We start from the raw sequence: 24,016 nt of genomic DNA, 5'->3' as shown, positions 1-24,016 counted from the left end.
TGTTCATCTCTTTTGTTTCTTAAATTCCACATATGAATGAAATCATACAGTATTTGTCTTTCCCTGACTGACGTATTTTGCTTAGCATAATACCTTCTAGTTCCATCCATGTTGTTGCAGATGGCAAGATTTCATTCTTTTTTATGGCCGAGTAATATTCCATTGTATATATGCCACATCTTCTTTATCCATTCATCAGTTGATGGGCATTTGAGATCTTTCCATAATTTAGTTATTGTTGTATGCTGCTATAAACACTGGGTTGCATGTATCCCTTTGAATCAGTATTTTTATATCCTTTGGGTAGATACCTCAGTAGTGCAATTGCTGGATCTTAGGATAGTTCTATTTTTAACTTTTTGAGGAACCTCCATACTGTTTTCCAGAGTGACTGTACCGGTTTGCATTCCTACCAAGAGTGTAAGAGGGTTCCCTTTACTTTGCAGCAAATACTCTTTGTTGGGTTAAGGACTATCCTTTCTCCATCAAATTGTCTTTGTTTCTTTGTCAAAGATATGTTGACTGTATTTGTGTGGGTTTATGTCTGGACTTGATTCTCTTCCATTGATCCATTTGTCTATTTTTTTTCCAGTACCATGCTGTCTTCATTTACTGTAGCTTTATGGTAAATCTTAAAGTCAGATACTGTCACTTTTTATTTTACTTGTTTATTTATTTAAAAGATTTTGTTTATTTATTTGACAAAGAGCGAGTGCAGAAGCAGGGGAAGTGGCAGGCAGAGGGAGAGGGAGAAGCAGGCTCCCTGCAGAGCAGAGGGAGCCTGATGTGGGACTCTATCCCAGTTCCCCAGGATTGTGACCTGAGCTGAAAGCCGTCCCTTAAGCAACCGAGCCACCCCGGCACCTGAGATAACTGTCACTTTTTAAATTTTGTTCTCTTTCAATATTGTGTTGGTTATTATAAGTCCTTTTTCTTTCCATATAAATTTCAGATCGCTTTGTTGATATCCAAAAAATAACTGGCTGGGATTTTAGTTGGGATTCCATTGAATCTATAGATCAAGTTGGGAAGAAGGGGCACCTTTTGGTATTGAGTTTTCCTATCCTTGAACATGGATTATCTTTTCATTTATTTAGGTTGTTTTTGATTTTTTTTTCATCAGAGTTTTGTAGTTATCCTCTATAGATCTTGTACATATTTTGTTAGATTTATACCTAAGTATTTTTTTTTTTGTTTTGTTTTTGGTTTTGCTAATGTAAATGGTACTGCATTTTTAATTTCAAATTCTAATTGTTTGTTGCTGGTATATAGGAAAGCAACTGACTTGTATATTAATCTTCTGTTCTACAACCTTTCATTGCTTTAATTAGTTTACTTTAATCACTTACTAGTTTCAGAAATTTTTTTGTTGATTCTTTTGGATTTTCTACATAGATGACTGTGTCATTTGTGAACAGTTTTATTTCTTCTCAATCTGTGTGTCTTCATTTCCTTTTTTTTTTGATTAGACTGTCAATTTTATCTGATATTAATTTCGCTTCCCCAGATTTTTTTTCATGTAGGAAGTTTATTTTTTTCTATCCTTTTGCTTTGAACTTTTCTGTATGTAGATATATGCTTCGAAACAGCATGTTTAGGTTTTATTTTTTAATCCACCTTGACAATATTTGTCTCTAATTGTATCATTTAATATACTTACGTTTTTGGGTTTTTTAAAAAGATTTAATTTATTTATTTGACAGAGATAGAGACAGCCAGCGAGAGAGGGAACACAAGCAGGGGGAGTGGGAGAGGAAGAAGCAGGCTCATAGCAGAGGAGCCTGATGTGGGGCTCGATCCCACAACCCCGGGATCACGCCCTGAGCCGAAGGCAGATGCCTAACCACTGAGCCACCCAGGCACCCCCAGAGTATTTTAAATGTGTGGAAGTATGTTTTAGAATTAATGAGATGCAGTATTTGGGTTTAAATCTACCACCTTATGTGTTTTTTATTTGTCTCACTTCTTTTATATTCTTTTAAAAAATCTTCTATTTTGTTTATTTTGGATTACTAGTGTGTTTTCAATATTCATTATTTTGCCTCTATTAGAGTGGAAGTTATGGAATCTTTGATTTTTTGGGGGGAGTTACTCTAAAAATTACAACGTGGTCCTTGATTTACCATGTTTAATATTAAATCATATCCTTCCTTACACAATTCAAGGACTTTAGAGCAGTTTAACTTTATCCATTTCCTGACTTATATAACTATGTGTCAGGAATGTATTATTACTGTTTAATGAACATTGTTCATTCTTGTTTGTTTACATTTACCTACATAGTTTTCAGTTTCATTACTCGTTGGTTTCTTGCATCTCTGACCTTCTATTTGGTATCATTTTTTAGTTATCTTGAAAAACCCTTTTTTGAATTTCTTTTAGTGTGTGTCTGATAGTAGTTTATCTCTTAGTCAGCACCCCCCCCACACACAACAAGGGCATCTTTATTTCTCTTTCATTCTGCATTTTAAAAAAATATTTAAATTCAATTTAGTTAACATGTAGTATATTATTAGTTTCACGTGTAGAATTTAGTGGCTCATCAGTTGCATATAACACCCAGTGCTCATTACATTAAGTGCCATCCTTAATACCCATCACTCAATAACCCCATCCCCCCACCTACCTCCCCTCCAGCAAGCCTCAGTTTGTTTCCTGTACTTAAGAGTCTCTTACGGTTTGTCTCCCTCTCTAATTTCATCTTATTTATTTTCCCTCCCTTCCCCTAACATCTACTGTTTTGTTTCTTAATTTCCACATATCAGTGAGATTATATGATAATTGTCTTTCTCTGATTGACTTATTTCGCTTAACATGATATCCTCTAGTCCCAGTTACAAATGGCAATATTTCATTCTTTTTGATGGCTGAATAATATTCCGTTGTGTGTGTGCGTGTGTGTGTGTGTGTATTTATACACCACATCTTTATCCATTCATCATTTGATGGACATCTGGGCTCTTTCTATATTTTGGCTACTGTGGACATTGCTGTTATAAACATTGGGGTGCATGTGCCCCTTTGAATCACTATTTTTGTATCCTTTGAATGATAGTGCAGTTGCTGGTAGTTCTATTTTTGTTTTTTTTGAGAAACCTTTATACTGTTTTTAAGAGTGGCTGCACCAGTTTGCATTACCACCAACAGTGTAGGAGGGTTCCTCATTTTCCGCATCCTTGCCAACATCTGTTGTTTCCTGAGTTGTTAATTTTATCCATTCTGACCAGTGTGAGGTGGTATCTCATTGTGGTTTTGATTTGTATTTCCCTGATGCCGAGTGATCCTGAGCATTTTTTCATGTGTCTGTTAGTCACCTGTATGTCTTCTTTGCAGAAATGTCTGCTCATGTCTTCTGCCCGTTTCTTGACTGGATTATTTATTTTTGGGTGTTGATTTTGATAAGTTCTTCATAGATTTTGGATACTAGCCCTTTATCTGATAAGACATGTGCAAATATCCTCTTCCATTCTGTAGTTTGCCTTTTAGCTTTATTGACTGATTTCCTTTGCTGTGCAGAAGCTTTTTATCTTGATGAAGTCCCAATAGTTCATCTTTGCTTTTGTTTCCCTTGCCTGTGGTGATATATCTAGTAAGAAGTTGCTGTGACTGAGATCATAGAGGTCTCTGCCTGTATTCTTCCCTAGGATTTTGATGGTTTCCTGACTCACATTAAGGTCTGTATTCCATTTTGAATTTATTTTTGTGTATAGTATAAGAAAGTGGTCTAGTTTCATTCTTCTGCATGTTGCTGTCCAGTTTTCCCAACACCATTTGTTGAAGAGACTGTCTTTTTCCATTGGGTGTTCTTTCCTGCTTTGTTGAAGATTAGTTGACCTTATAGTTTTGGGTCCATTTCTTGGTTCTGTGTTCTGTTCCATTGATCTGTGTGTCTGTTTTTGTGCCACTACCATACTGTCTTGATGACTACATCTTTGTAATACTGCTTGATGTTCAGAATTTTGATGCCTCTAGTTTTGGTTTTCTTTTTCAACATTACTTCAGCTATTCAGGGTCTTTTTCCATACAAATTTTAGAATTGTTTGTTCCAGCTCTGTGAAAAATGCTGATGGTATTTTGATAGTGATTGCATTGAATGTGTAGATTGCTTTGGGTGGTGTAGACATTTTAACAATATTTGTTCTTCCAATCCATGAGCATAGAATGTTTTTCCATTTCTTTGTGTCTTCCTCAATTTCTTTCATAAGTGTTCTATAATTTTCAGAGAACAGATCTTTTACCTCTTTGGTTAGGTTTATTCCTAGGTCTCTTATGGCTTCTGGTGCAATTGTAAATGGGATCGATTCCTTGATTTCTCTTTCTGCTCCTTCATTATTGGTGTATAGAAATGCAAGAGACTTCTGTGCAATGATTTTATATCCTGTGACTTTGCTAAATTCCTGTATCAGCAATTTTTTGGTGGAGTCTTGGGTTTCTACATAGAGTGTCAGGTCGTTGCTAAGAGTGAAAGTTGGACTTCTTCTTTGCTAATTTGGTTGCCTTTATTTCTTTTTGTTGTCTGATAGCTGAGGCTAGGACTTCTAGTACTATGTTGAACAACAGTGGTGAGAGTGGACGTCCCTGTTGTGTTCCTCACTTCAGGGGAAATGCTGTGTTTTTCCCCACTGAGGATGATATTAGCTGTGTCTTTCATATATGACCTCCATGATTTTGAGGTATGTTCCTTCTATCCCTACTTTGTTGAGGGTTTTTATCAAGAAAGGATGCTGTATTTTATGAAATGCTTTTTCTGCATCTATAGAAGGATCATATGGTCCTTGTCCTTTCTTTTATTAATGTGGTGTATCACATTGATTGATTTGTGGATGTTGAACCACCCTTGCAGCCCAGGAATAAATCCTATTTGGTTGTGGTGAATAATCCTTTTGATATACAGTTGTTAGCTAGTATCTTGGTGAGAATTTTTACATCCCTGTTCATCAGAGATTTTGGTTTTTAATTCTCCTTTTTAGTGTGGCTTTTGTCTGGTTTTGAGATCAAGGTAATGCTGGCCTCATAGGATGAGTTTGAAAGTTTTCCTTCCACTTCTATTTTTTGGAACAGTTTCAGAAGACTAGGTCTTAATTCTTCCTTAAATGTTTGATAGAATTCTGCTGGGAAGCCATCTGGCCCTGGACTCTTTGTTTGTTGGGAGATTTTTGATTACTGATTCAGTTTCTTTGCTGGTTATGGGTCTGATCAGATATTCTATTGTTTCCTGTTTTAGTTTTGATGGTTTCTGTGTTTCTAGGAATGCACCCATTTTCCAGATTGCTTAATTTGTTGACATATAATTGCTCATAATGTTCTCTTATAATTATTTTTATTTCTGTGGTGTTGGTTGTGATCTCTCCTCTTTCATTCATGATTTTATTTATTTGGGTCCTTTCTCTTTTCTTTTTGATAAGTCTGGGTAGGGGTTTATCCGTGTTAATTCTTTCAAAGAACCAGCTCCTAGTTTCCTTGATCTGTTCTGCGGGTTTTTTTTTTTATTTCTGTATCATTGATTCTGTTCTAATCTTTATTATTTGCCTTCTCCTGCTGGATTTAGGCTTTATTTGATGGTTTTTTCCAGCTCCTTTAGGTGTGAGGTTAGTTTTTGTATTTGAGACTTTTCTTGCTTCTTGAGGAAGCCCTGTATTGCTATATACTTCCCTCAGAGAACTGCCTTTGTTGCATTTCAAAGGTTTTGAACTGTTGTGTTCTTGTTTTCATTTGCTTCCATGCATTTTTAAATTTCTTCTTTAATTTCTTGGTTGACCGTTCATTTTTTAGTAGGATATTTTTTAACTTCTGTGTATTTGTGGTCCTTCCAAATTTTTTCTCATGGTTGACTTCAACTTTCATAGCTTTGTGGTCTGAAAATATGCATGGTATGATCTCAATCCTTTTGTACCTGTGCGGCCTGTTTCGTGACCCAGTATGCGATCTGTTCTGGAGAATGTTCCATGTGCACGCAAAAAGAATGTGTATTCTGCTGCTTTAAGATGAAATGCTCTGAATATATCTGTTAAGTCCATCTGGTTCAGTGAGTCATTTGAAGCACTTGTTTCCGATTGTTGATCTTCTGGTTAGATGATCTGTCCGTTGCTGTGAGTGGCATATTAAAGCCCCCCACTCATATTGTATTATTATCCATGAGTTTCTTTAAGTTTGTTATTGATTTATATAGTTGGCTGCTCCCAAGTTAGGTGCATAAATATTTATAGTTGTTAGATTTTCTTGTTGGATGGACCCCTTGATTATGATATAGTGTCCTTCTTCATCTCTTATTACGGCCTTTGGTGTAAACATCTAGTTTGTCTAATTATAAATATGGCTATTCCAGGTTTATTTTGTTGTCCTTTAGAATGATAAATAGTTCCCTACCCCCTCACTTCCAATCTTTGGATCTAAAGTGAGTCTCTTGTAAGCAGCTTATTGATGGGTCTTGTTTGTTTTTTTTTTTTAATCTATTCTGATACCCTGTGTCTTTGCATTGGAGCATTTAGTTCATTTATATTCAGACTAATTATTGAAAGATATGAATTTAGTGTCATTGTATTACCTATAAAGTCACTGTTCTGTAGACTGTCTCTGTTCCTTCCAGTCTTTGTTGCTTTTGATCTCTCTCTCCACTCAAAGGGTCCCCTTTAATATTTCTTGCAGGGCTGGTTAGTGTTTATGAATTCCTTTAGTTTTTGTTTATCTTGGAAACTCTTTATCTCTACTTCTATTCTGAATGACAACCTTGCTGGATAAAGTATTCTTGGCTGCCTGTTTTTCCCATTTAGTACATTGAATATATCATTCCAGTCCTTTCTGGCCTGCCAGGTCTCTGTGGATGGGTTTGCTGTGAGCCTTATGTGTCTACTCTTGTAGGTTAAGGACTTCTTCTCCCGAGCTGCTTTCAAGATTTTCTCTTTTTTTTTGCAGTTTGCAAGTTTCAGTATAATATGTTGAGGTGTTGACCTATTTTTATTGATTTTGCGGGGGGTTCTCTGTGCCTCTTGGACTTGAATGCCTGGTTTCTTTCCCTAGATTAGGGAAGTTCTCAGCTATCATTTGTTCAAATAAGCCTTCTGCCCCTTTTTCTGCGTTCTGGGACTCCTATAGTATGGATATTATTTCATTTTATGGAATTGCTGAGTTCCCTAAGTCTTCCTTTGTGATCTAATAGTTTTCTTTCTCTCTTATTTTTAGCTTCATTATTATCCACAATTTTAACTTCTGTATCATTGATTTGCTCTTCTGTTTCATTCATTCTCATTTTTATGGCCTCCACTTGGGACTGCATCTCAGTTATAGCATTATTAATTTTGACTAGATTTTAGCTCTTTTATCTCTATAGTAAGGGATTCTCTAGTGTCTTCTATGGTTTTTTCAAGCCCAGGTAGTATCTTTATAAACTTTGTTTTAAATTCTAGTCCAGACATCTTACTTATATCTGTAATGATTAAATCCCTGGCTGTGAATCCTACCTCCCATTCTTTCTTTTGGGGTAACTTTCTGTGTCTCATAATTTTGTCCATAAAAGAAAAGAAAGAAAAAGAAAAAAAAAACCCACGAAAAGTGCAATAACAACAACAGTAACAACAAAAGTCTTCAGTAAGGTTTCTGGTGTATGCTGTGTACTGTGCTATTACGTTTTGGCTGTTCTTCCCCACTGGTCTGTCGTCTACAGAGTTCCTGCTTGCTTGTAGTGGGGAGTGTTTGGACCTTTAACTAGGTGTGCATCGATTTGTTTGTTAAGATAAACCTAGAAAAGAAAAGAAAGGAAGAAGAAAAAAAAAAGCCTGACCCAAGAGGAGAGAAAAGGAACAAAAATGCAAAGAGACAAATAAAAAACTATAAGCCTGATTGCAAAGAATAAGAAAGAAGGAAGTTAAAAGAGTAAGGAAAGAAGAAAAGAATAGGGGGGGAAAAAAAGCCTGATCCGAAAAATAAGAGAAGGAAACACACAAACCAACAAATGAATAAAGAATAATAAGCCTGATACCCCAAAAAAAAAGAAAAAAAAAGAAGAGAAAATATATAAGAAAAGATAAAAAAATAAATAGAAAAATAAAAAAATTAAAAATTTAAAAACTGAGGGGAAAAAAAAAAAAGAAACAAGCCTGTTCCTATTTCCACCAGAAGCTGATGTTTTGGAGCACTCTTTAATCAGTATACTTGGTACATGTGGGGTGTCTGGGTTGGTGTTCTGATCGAGAGGCCTGCTGGGCTGTTTCACAAGCTGAGGTGCCCTTGGAACGATGCTCTGCCAAGCACAGGGGGGCGGGGTTTAGTGTAGGGGACTCCAACCTCCATTTTGGAGGAGGGAGGAGTGGTGTAGGGGGAAGAATATGGCGTCACCTCGCCCTCTGGTTCTCAGGGAGGGGAACTTCAGGCCACAGCTCTTCAGGAGGCTTTCACAGAAAGCAAGCAGTTTCCTGTGTCCTGGGTTTTCTTCAGTTCGCTGTCCTTAACCTGGCTGTTCCTGGACTGTCAGCATGCCTCATGTCACAGATCTCTTGTATTTTATCTCTGGCCCGTGGCTGGGACTCAAAACTCCACGTTTTAAAGGGCCTGGCAAGGTGGGGACCCATTCCACAACCCCCTCCCTGCCAGGAGAACCTTACGGTGCTCCGTCCTGTTCCAGAAAAGCAGTCGCACAGTGCGCGCATGGAGGGTAGAGCTTACTGTGACGCACAGTGAAAAGCTACGACCAGGTCATCTGTCATTTGTCATTTGTGGGAGAGTCAGTCCCCTACTCCATTCTGTCTGAGAAAAGCAGTTACACAGAGGCTTGAATCGATTGTGGCAGACAGCGAAAAGCTGCTATAAGGTTATCTGCCCTCTGCTCACACAGCTACTGAGTCCCTCCCAGCTGGCCTTTTGTTCTTGAAGAGGCAAAATTTGCTCTTCATACATACTACGTACTCCGGCGAAGACCACAGTCTCTCCCAGTGTGACCCAGGGGATCTCCCCACTTACTGTGTGATCCCTATCTGCTGCATTCTCTGCCGCTCTCCCTCTCCCTGACTTTGCTCTGTGAAAAGGGTTCCCTCTCCTTCGCAGCCCTGCGGCTTTCCTCTTCCCTGCTTCACGGCTCCGAACCTCGCCTCTACCACATTCCCTCCAACTGTGCAGATTGTTTCCTTAAGGCTCAGATGGTATTCCTAGTTGATCAGAATAGTTAAGACGTTGATCTAGCTGTGTTTGAGGGAGGAGGCAAGCTCAGGGTCCCCCTACTACTCCACCATCTTAACTCCTCCCTCTTTAATTCTTGAGGACATTTTTGTTGAATATAGAATTCTGGATTATCAGTTATTTTCTCTCAGCATATTTGTATTATTCCATTTTCTTTTGGGTTCCATGTTGCTGTTGATGTCAGCTATCACTAAAATGTTATTCTGTTGAAGTGGATTTCGGCTATTTTCATAGTTTTAATTTTTTTTTAAGTTTTAAGGTTTTGTTTTTTTTTAAGTTTATTGAAGTTGTGGAAAGTTAAAAAATAGCATGCACACACACTGATATACCTGCTTAGGATTTTTGTTTTTTTGAGTTTTAAAGTTTGAGGTTTGATATTTTTCATGTATTGTGATAAATACTCAGCCATTATGTTTTCACATACAGCTTCTTTACATACTGTGTCTGTGCATAGTATTTCTGCATATTTGCTATCCTCTTCTAAGATTCTAGGTAACTGTGTGTAAGACCTCACAACATCTGATCTCCGACCTTTTTTGATATATTTTCTATCATTTTGTGTTTCTTTCTGGTTAATTTCTTCTTATACCTTCCAATTCACCGAGCCTATCCTTATGTGTATTTAGTCTGTTGTTAAACTTATCCACTGGATCCTTAATTTTGCTCATTATATTTCATTTGTCAAATTTCTATCTAGTTTTTTTTTTTCATACATGCTATATTACTATTGTGGATTTTATTTCCCTGTTAAAGTTTTTGAGCTTGTTGTTTTTCTCCCTGACCATAATAAGCAAGATTTTTTCGGTTATTGTTTGATAATTCTAGTGTCTGGAGGCTTTATTGGATTGTACCTGTTTTTGTTTTTTTCTCCTCTCGTAGTTTCTTTTAATTTTTCTTTTCTTTTTTTTTTTTTTTGGAGTGAATTTTGGTATTTTGTGTTTTCATGTTGTATTTTGGTAATGTGTGGGTCAATGTATTTGAACAATTTTTTTTTTAAAGATTTTATTTATTTGTTTGGCAGAAAGATAGCACAGGTAGGCAGAGTGGCAGGCAGAGGGAGAGGGAGAAGAAAGCTCTCCGCTGAGCAGGGAGCCTGACTTGGGGCTCGATCCCAGGACCCTGGGATCATGACCTGAGCGAAAGGCAGCCGCTTAACCCACCAAGCCACCTTGGTGCCCCTGAACAATTTTTGTTAAGACTAACTTGAAAAGAAGGATTATGTTATCTCTGGTGGTATTAAATCTTTTTTCAAGGATAGATTTCCCACCTTCTATTTCATATGCTGTGTAGTAAATACTAATTGAATGTTCATTATAAGTCAGGCCTTTTTGTAGATGCAGGTGATATATAGACATTTGATTCCACCCCCCCCCGAGATAACTCAGTCATTTGGAGCCAGTTCTATTTAGAAAGTGGATAATCTAACTTTGTAATATGATTTTTGTTGTTGCTAAGGTATTTGTTAGGGGCTGGTAGTATTTTTCTCACATACTGCTCTTAGATTCCTGGAAGTGTGAGGTGCTGCTCCTGGGAGGTACCTTTATGGAGAAATGGCTTTCGTAACCATGCCCCTCAATGCCAGCTAGTTCAGAAAACCTCCATAATCAGGACACACTATTTATTTTTTTAAATTAATTAATTAATTTAGAGCAGGCAAGGGAGCAAGTGAGCAGGGGGAGGGGCAGAGGGATAGGGAGAGAGACTCTTAGGCAGACTCAGCGTTGAGTGAGGAGCCCACTGCGGGGCTCAATCTGACGACGCTGAGATGATGACCTGACCTGAAACCAAGAGTCAAACGCTCAACCAATAAGCCAACCAGGCACCACAGGGCACTCTAAAAAAAAATCTAATTAATGTTGCCATCATATAGAGTCCTCTGTTAGGATTTCCTACTCCTTGGCTGTGGGAATTAGGATGGTAATGGTGGAACTGTGTTCTGATTATTTCTAGGTTACTCATAGAAAGAATGTTCTAGATGATAGTTGCCTTTTTTTGGGGTGGGAGTCATATTCTGGTAGATTGTTTCCATCACTGTTGGTCACATCTATCTGCTTTTGATGCAGTTTTGGGAGACTTACCTAGGTGTGAGAAAAAAGCTGAGGAGATGCTTTAAATTAATATCCTAGCACCCAAAGGTTGTATGTAGAGAATAAGAATACTTTAGTTGCTATTCAAGCCAAGTATTAGGAGAAAGATCATCCTTACTAGGTGCCTTCCAGGGATGACTAGGGGAAAACTATCTTCATTGTGGCCCCTAGAGGCTTACTGAGGAGCATTGTGGGGATGTTTGTTATTATCTTCATCAGGTAAAAAGCACCAGGGTATGTGCCTTCCAGGGATGACTAGGGGAAAACTATCTTCATTGTGGCCCCTAGAGGCTTACTGAAGAGCATTGTGGGGATGTTTGTTATTATCTCCATCAGGTAAAAAGCACCAGAAATGCTTCTGATTTTGTTAATCCTCTTCAGTACTATAGTCAACTCCATTGTGGTAAAACAGATTTTTTTTTTTTTTAAATCAGTTGCTTTAGGATCAAACATTTTAGGCATTGTATCTATGAGAAAATGTGTCCCAACTACTAATTAGGAAACTTTTTTAAAAAAATAGCCTATTTAGAAGTGGTAGACTTTATGTAGATTTTTTTTTTTAAAGACTTTATTTATTTGACAGAGAGAAAGAGAACACAAGCACACAAGCAGGCAGAGGGAGAAGGAGAAGCAGGCTCCCTGCTGAGCAGAGAGTCTTATACGGGCTTGATCCGAGGACCCTGGGATCATGACCTGAGCTGAATGCAGACGCTTAACTGATTGAGCCACCCAGGCTTCCCGATAGAAGTGGTAGACTTTATGTAGATTAGAATTAGTGACTCAAATGTAGAAATTAACATATGTCTGCACAATCTCTGTGGCTATTGGCTGATTAATGTATTCTTACAGAAAGTATTGTTGTATATGTACTACATGGCAGGCAAGATACTTACCATATATAGATCAACAATAGCAAATAAAATGCATTCACAAACTTCTGTTTAAATTGAAGTCTCCTACCAAAAAAAATAATAAATCGAAGTCTCCTTTGTTTATTAGATAATTACTATGTACTAGTACTCTGACATTTTCACCTGATGTCTATGAGACTCAAACCTGTATTATCTCACCTAAAACATGTTCTACCCATAGTCTCCTCCGTGTCAGTTAATGGTAACTCCTTCCTTCTCGTAGTTTGGCACAAAAAATGTTGGAGTCATCCTTGACATCTCTCTTTTTATTCACATTCTTCATCTTAAGGGCTAGTCCTTTAAAACATATAAATAATCCAAACACTCCTTACTGTTTCCACTGCTGTCATGCTGGTCCATCATCATCATTTGAGTGGATTTCTGCAAGAACCCCTTGTATGTTCTTCCTGCTTAAAATAGTAACCATGGCGTTCCTATTAAAGCGCAAGTCAAATCATGTTACTCCTGCTCACCACTTTCCATTGTATCATCCCCCCAAATTCCTCATTTCCCGCACAGTAAAAAAGTCAGAGTCTTACAATGGCCTTTTCTCACCTTTGCCAACTGCATCTCTCATTACTCATTCCTTTCCTGACTCACTGCAGTCCAACCCCACTGGCTTCCTTATTGTTCCCTGCGCACACCAGGCAGACTTTTACCTTAGGGCTTTTGCACTTGCTATGCCTTCCTGGAGTGATGTTCTTTCCCCAGATATCCAGTTCTAATTCGGTTGTCACAGTGTTTAAAGTACCTGTGCTGATTGCTATTGCTTCCTCCCTCTGCCTGGGTCACCTGGTTCACCTTCTCACTTTTTTCCCCCATGGCACTTATCACCTTTGTATACCCTCCAGTTCACTTACTATGTATATATTTTTTCTCACTCACTAGAATGCCGTATTTATAGGGGTGAGGATTTTTGTCTGCTTTTGTTCACTATTTTATCCCTTGCACAGAAGAGTGCCTTGTGCACAATAATGTTCAACAAATGCTGAATGAATGGTATTGTAGAGAGGACTTTTCCTCACAATATCATTAATAGAGATTAGTGAGAAAAAAAATACTGAAAACAAGCCTTTTTGTTGTTGTCAGTAGACTTGTGGTAGATATTTTCTTTCTGTGTGAGTCAAAATATTGCTTTTGCCTTTTTTTTTTTTTTTTGGTTACAGACAATTGACCTTTCTTTGTCTGCTGGTCAGTTATGTTAAAATCCTTCAAAACCCCACATTGAGAGACTTTTTTTGTTAAATTGTAGTTAACAATACCAAAATGTCTAGGCAGACTGCTTTCCATTTCCAAGAGCCAAGAGTCCGGACGATTTACTTGTCTGGAGACTTTGGGCCAGTTAGCAAAGAAGAGTGTGATATGTATATCCAGAACACAAAGTCTCACAGAAAGGATCTGTTTCTTAGATTCCTTGGATGTACAAAAGAGCCAGCATAGACAGGGATGCCTCCTCAGTAACTATAGTGCAACACAGTTTTCATTTCCACTGCTACTCTTGGCACCACTGCTCAAACTGATGAAAGATCTTTCAGGGCACCAAATTCCCCTGATAAAATTTTAACGGGACTTGGATTTCTCAAAGATCCTTGGTGTATATGTGGGTGTGTTTCGCTATAATCCTCAAAAGTGAAAATAAGCAGTGGGACTATCTGAATGTATTTTAGTTATTGAGTAAACCCGTAACTAAAAAAACCCCCAGCAACATGTAGAACAAATCAGAATTGCATTTGTATAGATCTCACATGGATAGCTTGAGGTGGACAATTTCTAGAAGCCCATCTAGCCTTCAGAGTATTAAGCATGGTTCTCAGGAGTTATCATAAGGCTTAAACCTCAAACTGTAGCTGAAGTTCTGCACTGTGCATTTTGCTTCTTGGTGGCTATCGTGCATCCTCATGGGAATGCCCATTCACGTTATTTTCACATGGCTCCCTGTATGTGATAGTGAGGGGAACATAAGAATGTTATCCTGTAGAGTGAAAAAATATTGGGGAAACATATAGTTTCAAATATTTGAGGAACTTTTATTATAGAAGGTAAAGAAAACTGAATTTTGGATAGGACTAGATAATTTCTAAGGACGTCTTCTTATTTTATATATTAATGTAATTGATATGTTTGGAAGATATTTTCATGGAGGTATAATATATTATAACCAAAATAGTGAATTATTATGTAGTAACTGAAATAATGTACTGTTATTTATTCTCATTTCTATTTTTTTTCCTCTCTACTTTTTGGTAGTTTATTTTCTGCCATTTTAAATATTCACTTCTTGTTGGTTGAGGACATGATTTAAACTTTCAAAATGAGTAACCGCTATGACATAAGTTCTTTTTCTTAATGTTTATTATAGAGGTTCCAGAAACTTTAGCAGTTGCAGTGCAGAGGACTTTGAGAAGTTAACTTTAAATAAAGGAGGAAACTGCCTTCTTAATATTCCAAAACCTGATGAAGCATATAGTGCTCCTTTCTGTGGTAATAAATTGGTGGATCCTGGGGAAGAGTGTGACTGTGGTACTCCAAAGGTCAGTTTAATTTTTGATTTTTGCTTTGGGAAATTACCTCAGGATTTGGAAAAAATGGAATAGCTTGCTTTGGGCAACTGGCATAGGCATTAGTGAAATTTAGTGACCAATGAGAATTGGTATTTTGCTTGTGGGGATATATTCCTGGGATTGGTCATGTCTTCCTTCCCAGAACATAACTAATGGTGTCATCGGTTTTGACGTCAAGGAAAGCACCATGTTTATTCTTCTATTTTTTGCTACCTTCTGCCATTTCTGTTATGGTTATGAGGTCATTTATTTACTTTAAAGAACTAATCAGTTTTTCAGTTGGCTCTTTTTTTGTAAGCTTTCACTATTCTGGCACTACCACTGCAGAAATATTTATTCAGTTGGACTCATTTTAATAAATTGAAGCTGATCCATTTTCCAGAGTCCTTTAGGAGCAAAATTCTTGCTACTTAGATTAGCATTCTCCCTTTATGCACCTTCAGTGTTGTGCCTACCGATCTCTGGCTCTGTCAGACCTGTTACGCACATTTAGCGCCATAAGCCCATTCCCATCTTTATTACTGTTATTCTGTATTTTACCCATGCTCTTCTCAAAATGGCCTGTGTAAAAGTCCTTTCCTTCTCGGCCTTGCATTAAATTTTGAAGAAATTTGTTTAATTGTGTTTAAGCTTGACCATATTCTTAATGTTTTGCACAAGTACTTCTTTTTCCGTGTCTGATCATATCTGGCTTTTGCCAGATGACTGCATGCTCTAGAAAGACAGCAGGTGTTTTATGATGAACTTGTGACGGGCCTTGATTGCACTGTTGGTGACTGTCAGTGACTTCTGCTAAATGTTTAGAGATTGATATTTTTCATATTCTCATTTCAAATGAGGAAAGTAAGGCCCCAACAAGGTTATGTTTAATTTCTAAATTAATGTTAATACTGTTCAGGTGACCAGGCTCTTCTCCTTTCTAGGCATTCTCAGATCTTTCTTCTTTAAATATTATATATCTTTTGCTTTCTCCTAACTCTTCACTTCACTACTGAACTTACTGAAATGTTCTGTATTTGCATTTTGAACTTTCACACTACAGAATTATTCCTTAAAAAAGAATACCACTTCCCTCTCAAATACCACAGATTTTTTTTTGTAAAAAAGTTTCAAATAGTAAGTACAAGCAAAGTTCCCCTTTCATACTATTATTTCCTCCATAAATTTAAAAACTCCCTTCTGCATTGGTAATCATTCTTATAAATTTAGTGTGTTTCTTTTTAGACTTTGTACCTTTATACACACATACATAAAATGCACCTTTGTAAATAGTTGGGTTTGTTTTAGGATTTTTTTTTTCTTTTGCATATCAGACATAATATGTTGCATGCAGAGGTTTTCTTTGTTTTTGTTTGCTTTCTTTTCTATTAATACATCTTGGAGATTTTTCCATGTCATTACCTTATGTAGACATAATCTTTTAATCTGCTGATTCGTATTCCATATAAGGGTGTATTAGTATTCCCATATAAGGATATACTATGATTTCTTGAACCATACTCTCATTAATGGACATTTACTTATTGTAATTAGTTTTTTTTCTGTTGCAAACAGTACATCCTTGTGCACATCCCATGTATATATAGGCAGATATGCAAGTATTTCTCTAAGATAATTACATAAAGGTAGAATTACTGAATTGAAGAGTATGTGTTCTTAAATTTTATTCGAGGCTATGAAATTTCCTACAAAAAGGCTGTGTCAATTAACACTTCTACCAATAGTTCATCTTGGCATTTGGTGCCCCCTACAGTATATAGTCTTTCCAGGAAAGAATAATAAATGTTTTCTTAAGAAGATATTGTTTGAGTTTTTAATCTTTTCATATGCTTATAGACTATGTGCATATTTTTTTCTGTGAATTACCATCTTATATCCCTTATCAATTTTTCTGTTGGGTTATTCATTCTTTTAAATTAATTTTTAGGAGCTCACGTATTGTGGGCAAAGTCCGTTGTTTTGTAAATGTTTTAATATTCTCCTGTGTATGTAACTTACAATTTAGCTTTTAAAAAATTAGTTACCTTTGTCTTCAGGGAAGTTTTAGGGTCACAGAAAGATTGAATGGAAAGTACCGAGAGTTCCCATATACCACCACACACATAACCTCCTATACTGTCCACATCCTGCAGCACAGTGGGACATTTGTTACAGTCGATGACTACGTTGACACATCATCAGCACCCAAAGTTTCCATTAGGGTTCTCTCTTTTCTTCCCCCGGTCTGTGCTTTTTAATTATAATTTTTAATTCATTTCCATCTTGTGTTCTATTCACTTTTTTCTAGTTTACAGTTTTTCTTCTCTTTTGATTTCCTTTATTTATTTATTGTTCATTCATTCATTTATTTTTTAAGTTTTTATTGAAATTCCAGTTAGCATACAGTGTAATATTAGTTCCAGGTGTACAACATAGTGATTCAGCACTTCCGTACAACGCCGGCTGCTCAGCATGCCGAGCACACTTCTTAATCCCCATCCCTTATTTCACCTCTCCTCGCCCGCCTCGCCCACAACCATCAGTTTGTTTTCCATAGTTGAGAGTCTGTTTCTTGGTTTGCCTTAGGATTTACTCTTGACATTTAGCTTTTCATAGGATGTATTTTATTGTATTGAATTTTGAAATTTAAATGAAGGAGAATTTATCAGTTTTTTTCCTTAAGACTCTCTGAATTTTATATTTTGGCTCAGCCTGTAGTACTTTTATTTCAAGACTATCATCATAACCCCTCCATAATTTCTTTTAGCCCCTTTGTAATTGAAAATTTTTATATAGCTCTTTAATTGAGAAGGACTGTGTGAGATAAGCTAGGGTATTAACTTTTATCCACTAATGATCAGTTGTTATAAAACCATTTAAAATTGTACTTTTATTTATAAACAAAATTTCTGTGTATATAGTCTATTTCCTTATGCTTTAATCTTCTATGAAGTCATACGTCTTACACAGTGTTTTTGAAAACAGCTTAGCAGGTTTATTAAAGCATAATTGAATACAGTGTTAAAGAAACCAGATTTGGACTTAGATAATGAAAGGCTTTATTTCTGATCTCAGAAATCTGAAAGCATCTTAAAATCAAATAAGAAAAGTTTTTTTTTTTTTTTTTTTTCTTTTAAAGGGTCAAGGTAAGGGCAAGCCGATAAGCAGAATCTTTTAAGAGGAAGCTGGATAAGCAAGGGGAAATGACCAGTGAGGTCTGACACTAGTGTTCTGCTCTGGTCAGCCAATTTCCACGAAAAGCTGATAGGAGGGAGGGGTGGCACACTGCACTTTTTCTGTAGGGACAAGCAGAGCTTAAGGGCCTGTAGGAAGGAGAGAAGCTTTACTAAAAAACTAATAAACTCTGTTAGAACAGAGCAAAGAATAAGAAATGTGCAAGTGTGAACACTTGGTCAACAATAAACTGCATATATTTAAAGCATACAAGTTGATTTTTTTGACACGTCTACTTGTGTGAAAACATCATCATGATCAAGATAATTAAACACGTCATTATCCCAAAAAGTTCTTTGTGACTCTTGGTAATCCCTTCTTTCCATCCCTTTTTGTTCTGCCATCCTCAGGCAGTCACTGATCTCCTTTCTGTCATTATACGTTGGTGTGCATTTTCTAGAATTTCGTGTAAGTGGAATGACTCTTTTTTGTCTAGCTTCATTCCCTCCCCACAGTTATTTTGAGATTCATCCATGTTGCTACTGTGTCAGTAGCTCATTCCTTTTTATTGCTGTATATCATTGAGTATATGGATATGGTACGGTTGGTTTATCTTTTCATCTGTTCATGTATATTGGGTTCTTTCCAATTTTTGGCTATTAACACATAAAGCTGCTGTATGGGAAGACTCGCATACAAGTCTTCATATGGACTTAAGTTTTCATTTCTCTTGGGTAAATACCTAGGAGTGGAATGACTGGGTCATATGTTAGGTGTATAACTTTTCAAGACATTTTCAAACTGTTTTCTAAAGTGTTTGTACCGTTTTACATCCCCACTGTCAGCATATGAGAGTTCTAGTTCTTTCACATCCTCGGCAACACTTCATATAGTCAGTCTGTTCAGTTTAGCCATTCTCTTAAGTGTGAAGTGGTTTTAATTTGCATTTCCTTAGTGACTAGTGATGTTGAGCACGTTTTCATGTGCTTATTTGCCATTTGTATATCTTTTTTGATGACATGTCTGTTCACCTCTTTTCCCCATTTTGGAAATTGGGTAGTGTTCTTGAGTGGGTGAGAGAAGCCAGGCAAGATAAAAATAATGTCCACATAAAGTGCAGACGAACCCATTAGGGAAGTCAGACCTTGAGCATGAAGAGAAAGGCGTTGATGGATGCTTAATTCTCCATGATGATTAAAGAAACTGTTAAGACTGAATGTGTCCTCCTCTCCCAAATTCATATGTTGAAGCCCTAGCCCCCAGGGTAGCTGTATCTGTAGATGGGGCTTCTAGGTAAGGAATTATGGCGAATGCGGTCGGAAGGATGGGGTCCTGATCTGACAGGGTTAGTGTTCTTAAGAGATCCCGGAGAGCTTGCTTGCTCTGTCTCTGTCAGGACATCTGCGCTGAAGAGGGGCCATGTGAGCGCACAGCGAGAAGGCAGCTGTCCGCAAGCTAGGAAGAAAGTCCTTGTCAAAAACTGAATCGACTGGAACTTCGAGTTTGGACCTCTAGCCTGTGGAACTATGAGATAATAAATTTCTGTTGTTGAAGCCACCAGTCTGTGGTATCTTGTTCCGGCAGTTCCAGCAAAGACACATTCTCTGTATGATTGCAGTCCTTTGAAAGATGTTGAAGTTGAAATGGTTGTAGCTGAAGAGTCACTGATAACTTCAGAAGGATAGTAAATGATTTTCCGGAGAGTAACTGTTATAGCCCAGTTAGAAGGAAGATTCAGATCTAAGATAAGACTTTGATTAATGAAAATTGATGACAGTGATTCCTTTCCGTATTGACAGTTATTTTCTTTTCACAGGAGTGTGAATCGGACCCTTGTTGTGAAGGAAGTACTTGTAAACTTAAATCATCTGCTGAATGTGCCTACGGTGACTGTTGTAAAGACTGTTGGGTAAGTGTCACGAGCACGCTATGAAGGCGCACACTCGCGTCGTGTCTTTCCACAATATCAGCTTTATTCAGTCCTAAAGCAAAGTTAAATCACAATTATAAAGCAGGTTCAGGATTCCAAATTCAATGATAATTCACCATGTGGTTAAACTTGGCTTCTTACACAGCACGCAGAGCAGGAGAGAAGACAAACTACATACAAGTTAACAGAAGGGTGCAGGAAGTGAACACCAAACATGCAGTCTGTGGGCGTGTGGTTGAGATAAGGCCTCGGTCTGGTCCGTCTGGTGTGGTCCGTCTGGTCGGGGTCAGCTCTTGGCATTTAGGCTTCTGATCTTCAAGTGGTGAAGGTCCTCGGTTCTGTTTGGAAATCAACAGGGCAGAGCCTTCGGCACCAGTTGCCTTTAGGTCTGAAGAGTCTGACAGTTTCCAGCCCAAAGCTTTACATTTTAAAGGGATTTCATCACTTTTGGGTCTCTGCAGACCTCTCGGTTCTGTGTGTTATCAGTTCTGGGGTGTCGGCTGACGTGGGTCCTGGCGATATCTCCTAGCTGCACTACCTTAACTGCTCGCGTCATTGCTTGACACAGGCTCCTCCTTGACATAAGGGACTGCATTCAATTCTGTGATTCCTCATGGCGAATTCTGTGAGGGCCATGCAGGAATCAAATATGTCTTAAAGCAGGATGGCTGTAGTAGTTTGGTAACATAACAAAAGGCACATTTAGGTTATTTAATCAAGTTTTCAATAGGAGTCAAACAAAATCAATAAAATTCAAATCATGTAAGATAAAGAGCACTTCACATCCAAACAAGATAGTTACATTAAAATGAATCAAGCAAACACAAATAAAAACTCCAACTCAATAATTGAATAAAGTCAAACAAAAAGAAGATAAAAATCCAAAAAATACATACGGAATCTTCAACATAGGCTCTTGGTGTATCCAGAAAAGAACGGCGAGGATATGGTTAATCATGGACTTTCTGTGGTTTTTCTTTTAAGTTTAGGAGTGCAGAACCTTCTAATAGCATATTTAATAAGATATATAACAAAAATGATAACTAAAATTAATTAGAACTATTTCCTTAATGGATTCCCAAACGTGTAGAGAGATAATTCTGTCCCATCTTGAGGTATTTTTAAGGGTTATAGTCACACCATGAGCCAAAACAAATGATGTGTTTGAAGGGATTTGCTAACAGTTCTAGAAAGGAACATTTATTTTGTAAGTTTTCTGTGTCTTTGTTTAATGATGCTGAGTTAGTATTAATAACGGCTGAGGCTGCACGAATGGCCAGCGTAGCATTTTAAAAGTGGGTTAGCTTATTGGTTAAGGTGTTAAGGTCTGCTTTGAGTCCTTCCACGTTTTCTTCCAAAGGTTTATTGATTTTGTCAGTTTTAACCCAAGGTATTACTGTTATTTTAGTATGGTAAGATGTTGTAAGATCTTTGTATGAATGTTCTGAGATGTAGATACCCATTTTGGTAGCATTATTACATGTTACATTAATAGCATACAGTATTTTAATACATTCATTGTTTATGGTGATATTAGTAGCCTTCATTTAATATGATGAAAGAATTTAACCTCTGAATAATCATTAGCACAGATTATCCAACTGAAGTGTCCCACGTTCAAAAATAACTTTTCAGTGGATGTTCTTGTTAAAAACATTAGCATTGATTTCCAATTCATGCCAGGTATAGTACATGTTATGAGATCATTGAAATACCATTTCTTTGGGTAATAAATATCCATCCATCCACAGGCACATAGGCATAGCCAGAGTGCAGCATTACCATGTATTATGCACAGCATATGTGTCCTGTGCTAGTAGGCTTTGACCTCCTACTATGAAATGAAATGAAATGTTTACATTGCCCTGTATTGTCACAACCTGATGGTCTGGAGGTGTTTAATTGTAGAAGAGATTCAGTCTAGTCGAATTCATTTTTCCTGTTACTGTAATGTTTCTAATATCACTCCATGCTCTCTCAAGAAGGTTATTGATTCTGTAGCAACTATTTTTTAATTATTCATTCAAATAAAAATTTCTCAGATTAAGTAAATTTTGTTGCAGGGCCTGAACCTCATAGTCGATATTATAATTAGATTCCAGTTGGTATGCATGATAATCATGCATAGTTGAGACAACAGAGTGTAATTCTTTAAATGCTGAGGAAATTGTGCAATCTGAGTTTTCTACTGCATTATTTAAGGGGTTCACATGTTTTTTAAATGCAAATAATTCTTGCTTAATAGTTTGGATTTCTGCTTCCTGAATTCCAGAGATGATTAAGTTAGAGATGATGCCCAGTCCTACAAGGAACTGTAAAGGTTTTCTAAGTCTAACTTGGCCAGTGGGTGGTAGATCAGGTAATGCATGGATGGTTGTTAGCTATATAAGTTGGTGTAGATGAATGAGTTCTATTCTCATAGATAGGGTGCTGTACTGACCATGTATGTTCTACCCATTGTGCATCTGATGGTTAGATTAATGAAAAGGATTGTCCTCCCAGATTATAAGTACCAAATCTAGATCATTGTCAGGAGATTCTGGGAGGTCTGGTATGGTTGAGTTTGGTGATTGTTGCATCTCTCTCCCCCCTAATGTAAAAAACCTTATTCTTTTAGTGCTGTCTTAATTAAGCAGATGGTGTAATTAGCTGATTTTCTGCCCAGTGGTTGGGTCCTGTTACCAATGTGGCAATTTCTGTTGTGGCAATAGGTGAAGTATCTGGTTAGTTCAGTAGGACAAAGAATCCGGAGAACATTGATAATTATAAGTAATATTTTGCCCAGCAGTGTCATTGGCAAGAAACTAGATCAACACTGCTTTTTTGTGTCCTGATAATGTAAGTGTGCATGTATTAGACTTGTCTTATAATGACAAGTACAAAGTAAGCAGGGGCATAAAAATATATATCAGTTTTTTTTTCTAATCTATAATAGAAAGCCCTTCTAGTATGTAATTTTTCTTCAATTATTCCTAAGGTAGGTCACTAGGAGAAAGGTCTTGGATTTTTTTAAGTTGCAACTGTCCTTTAGCCCCTGTAGTCCAATAAATGTTTCCGTGCCTGTGAGCAACAATGTCCTGTAATGAGATGGAATTGGCCCTCAGTTTTGTTGCTGCTTTGGAAGTCTGTGTTTATTGTTACCTCCCTTTTTTCTGTATTTGGGGCAGTGGTGTTTAACATCTTACAAGGACCATCTTTTTGTAACCTGTCTCTTTGATTTCACAAAAAGCAAGCTCTATCCAGGGCTTGTTAAAAACTTCCTTGTTTCTCTATCAATCCCAATTCTTTTTTTCATAAACCATTAAATCTCTCTGTATATCTAGCAGCTATAGGATTATAGGCTAGATGGTAATTCCATTTTAAGTCCCAGAGATCACAGAGCTTTTTAACTGAGGTGGCTGTAAAGTGAGTTCCCTGATCACTTTCTACTATAACTGGTGCTCCAAAGTGAGCTGTCTGTGACTCTAGAGCTCTTACCGTTGCACGAGCTGAAGGGCTAGAGGCAGCCAGAGCTATCGCCAATCCTGTATATATGTCTACTGTGGAAGTGGCATATGTTGATAGCTGTGATTTAAAGGTCCTATAAAGTCTGTTTGTATTGTAATATTAAAGGCGGTAGGCTCGTATGTATGTGTCTCTTGATGCAGTATAACTATATTTATCTATCATCTGTTTACATGTGATGCATCCTTGCAACTCTTTTTATTTCCTGCCAAGTAACTTTCAGATTTCTTTGAGTGAACCATTTATATAAGGCATGTGTTCCTATATGTGCTTTCTGTCTATGTATTTCCATAACTGTATGTGGAGTTATTAGTATTTCTGTTACTTCCATAACTATGTGATACTGGTTTCCTGTCTTTTTAAATTTCAATTGGTGTTACTTTAGGTACCTCCCATTTTCCGTCCCTATCTCTTTTTAATATTATTGGTGGCAGTGTGTGTCTCTATCTTTCCTTATCTTTTTTTAATTTTAATTTTAATCCTTTGTTTCTATTGCCTTAATGTCTCTTGTCAATGCATCAACCTCATTATTATATTTTGATACCTCTTTGTTGTCTTTTTTATGTGCTGACACATGTGTAACATATGTTTTAGTTTTCTCTGAAGCTATATATGATTCTTCCCAATATTCTCTTGACCCTGAGTCTCTGCTATTTATTTTAAAATAATTTCTTTTCTATTTTCCTGACCACAGGGCTACTG

The 24,016-nt window shown here is 37.1% G+C and overlaps 1 protein-coding gene across 3 annotated transcripts in view; it reads left to right on the top strand.

The window, feature by feature from the left end:
- The window catches only part of ADAM9 (ADAM metallopeptidase domain 9), a 142,681-nt gene that overhangs the window by 52,094 nt on the left and 66,571 nt on the right, over positions 1-24,016 (top strand). For all 3 annotated transcript variants that reach the window (XM_002925248.4, XM_019805972.2, XM_034647445.1), the window contains exons 12-13: positions 14,526-14,697; positions 19,697-19,789. In XM_002925248.4, the coding sequence (XP_002925294.1) occupies positions 14,526-14,697; positions 19,697-19,789 (265 nt within the window). The remainder of the gene's footprint in view (positions 1-14,525; positions 14,698-19,696; positions 19,790-24,016) is intronic.

Source organism: Ailuropoda melanoleuca, chromosome 18, assembly GCF_002007445.2.
Source record: "Ailuropoda melanoleuca isolate Jingjing chromosome 18, ASM200744v2, whole genome shotgun sequence".
Classification (NCBI taxonomy): domain Eukaryota; kingdom Metazoa; phylum Chordata; class Mammalia; order Carnivora; family Ursidae; genus Ailuropoda; species Ailuropoda melanoleuca.
Note: the sequence above shows the minus strand (reverse complement) of the source record. Positions and strands in the feature narration are given on the sequence as shown.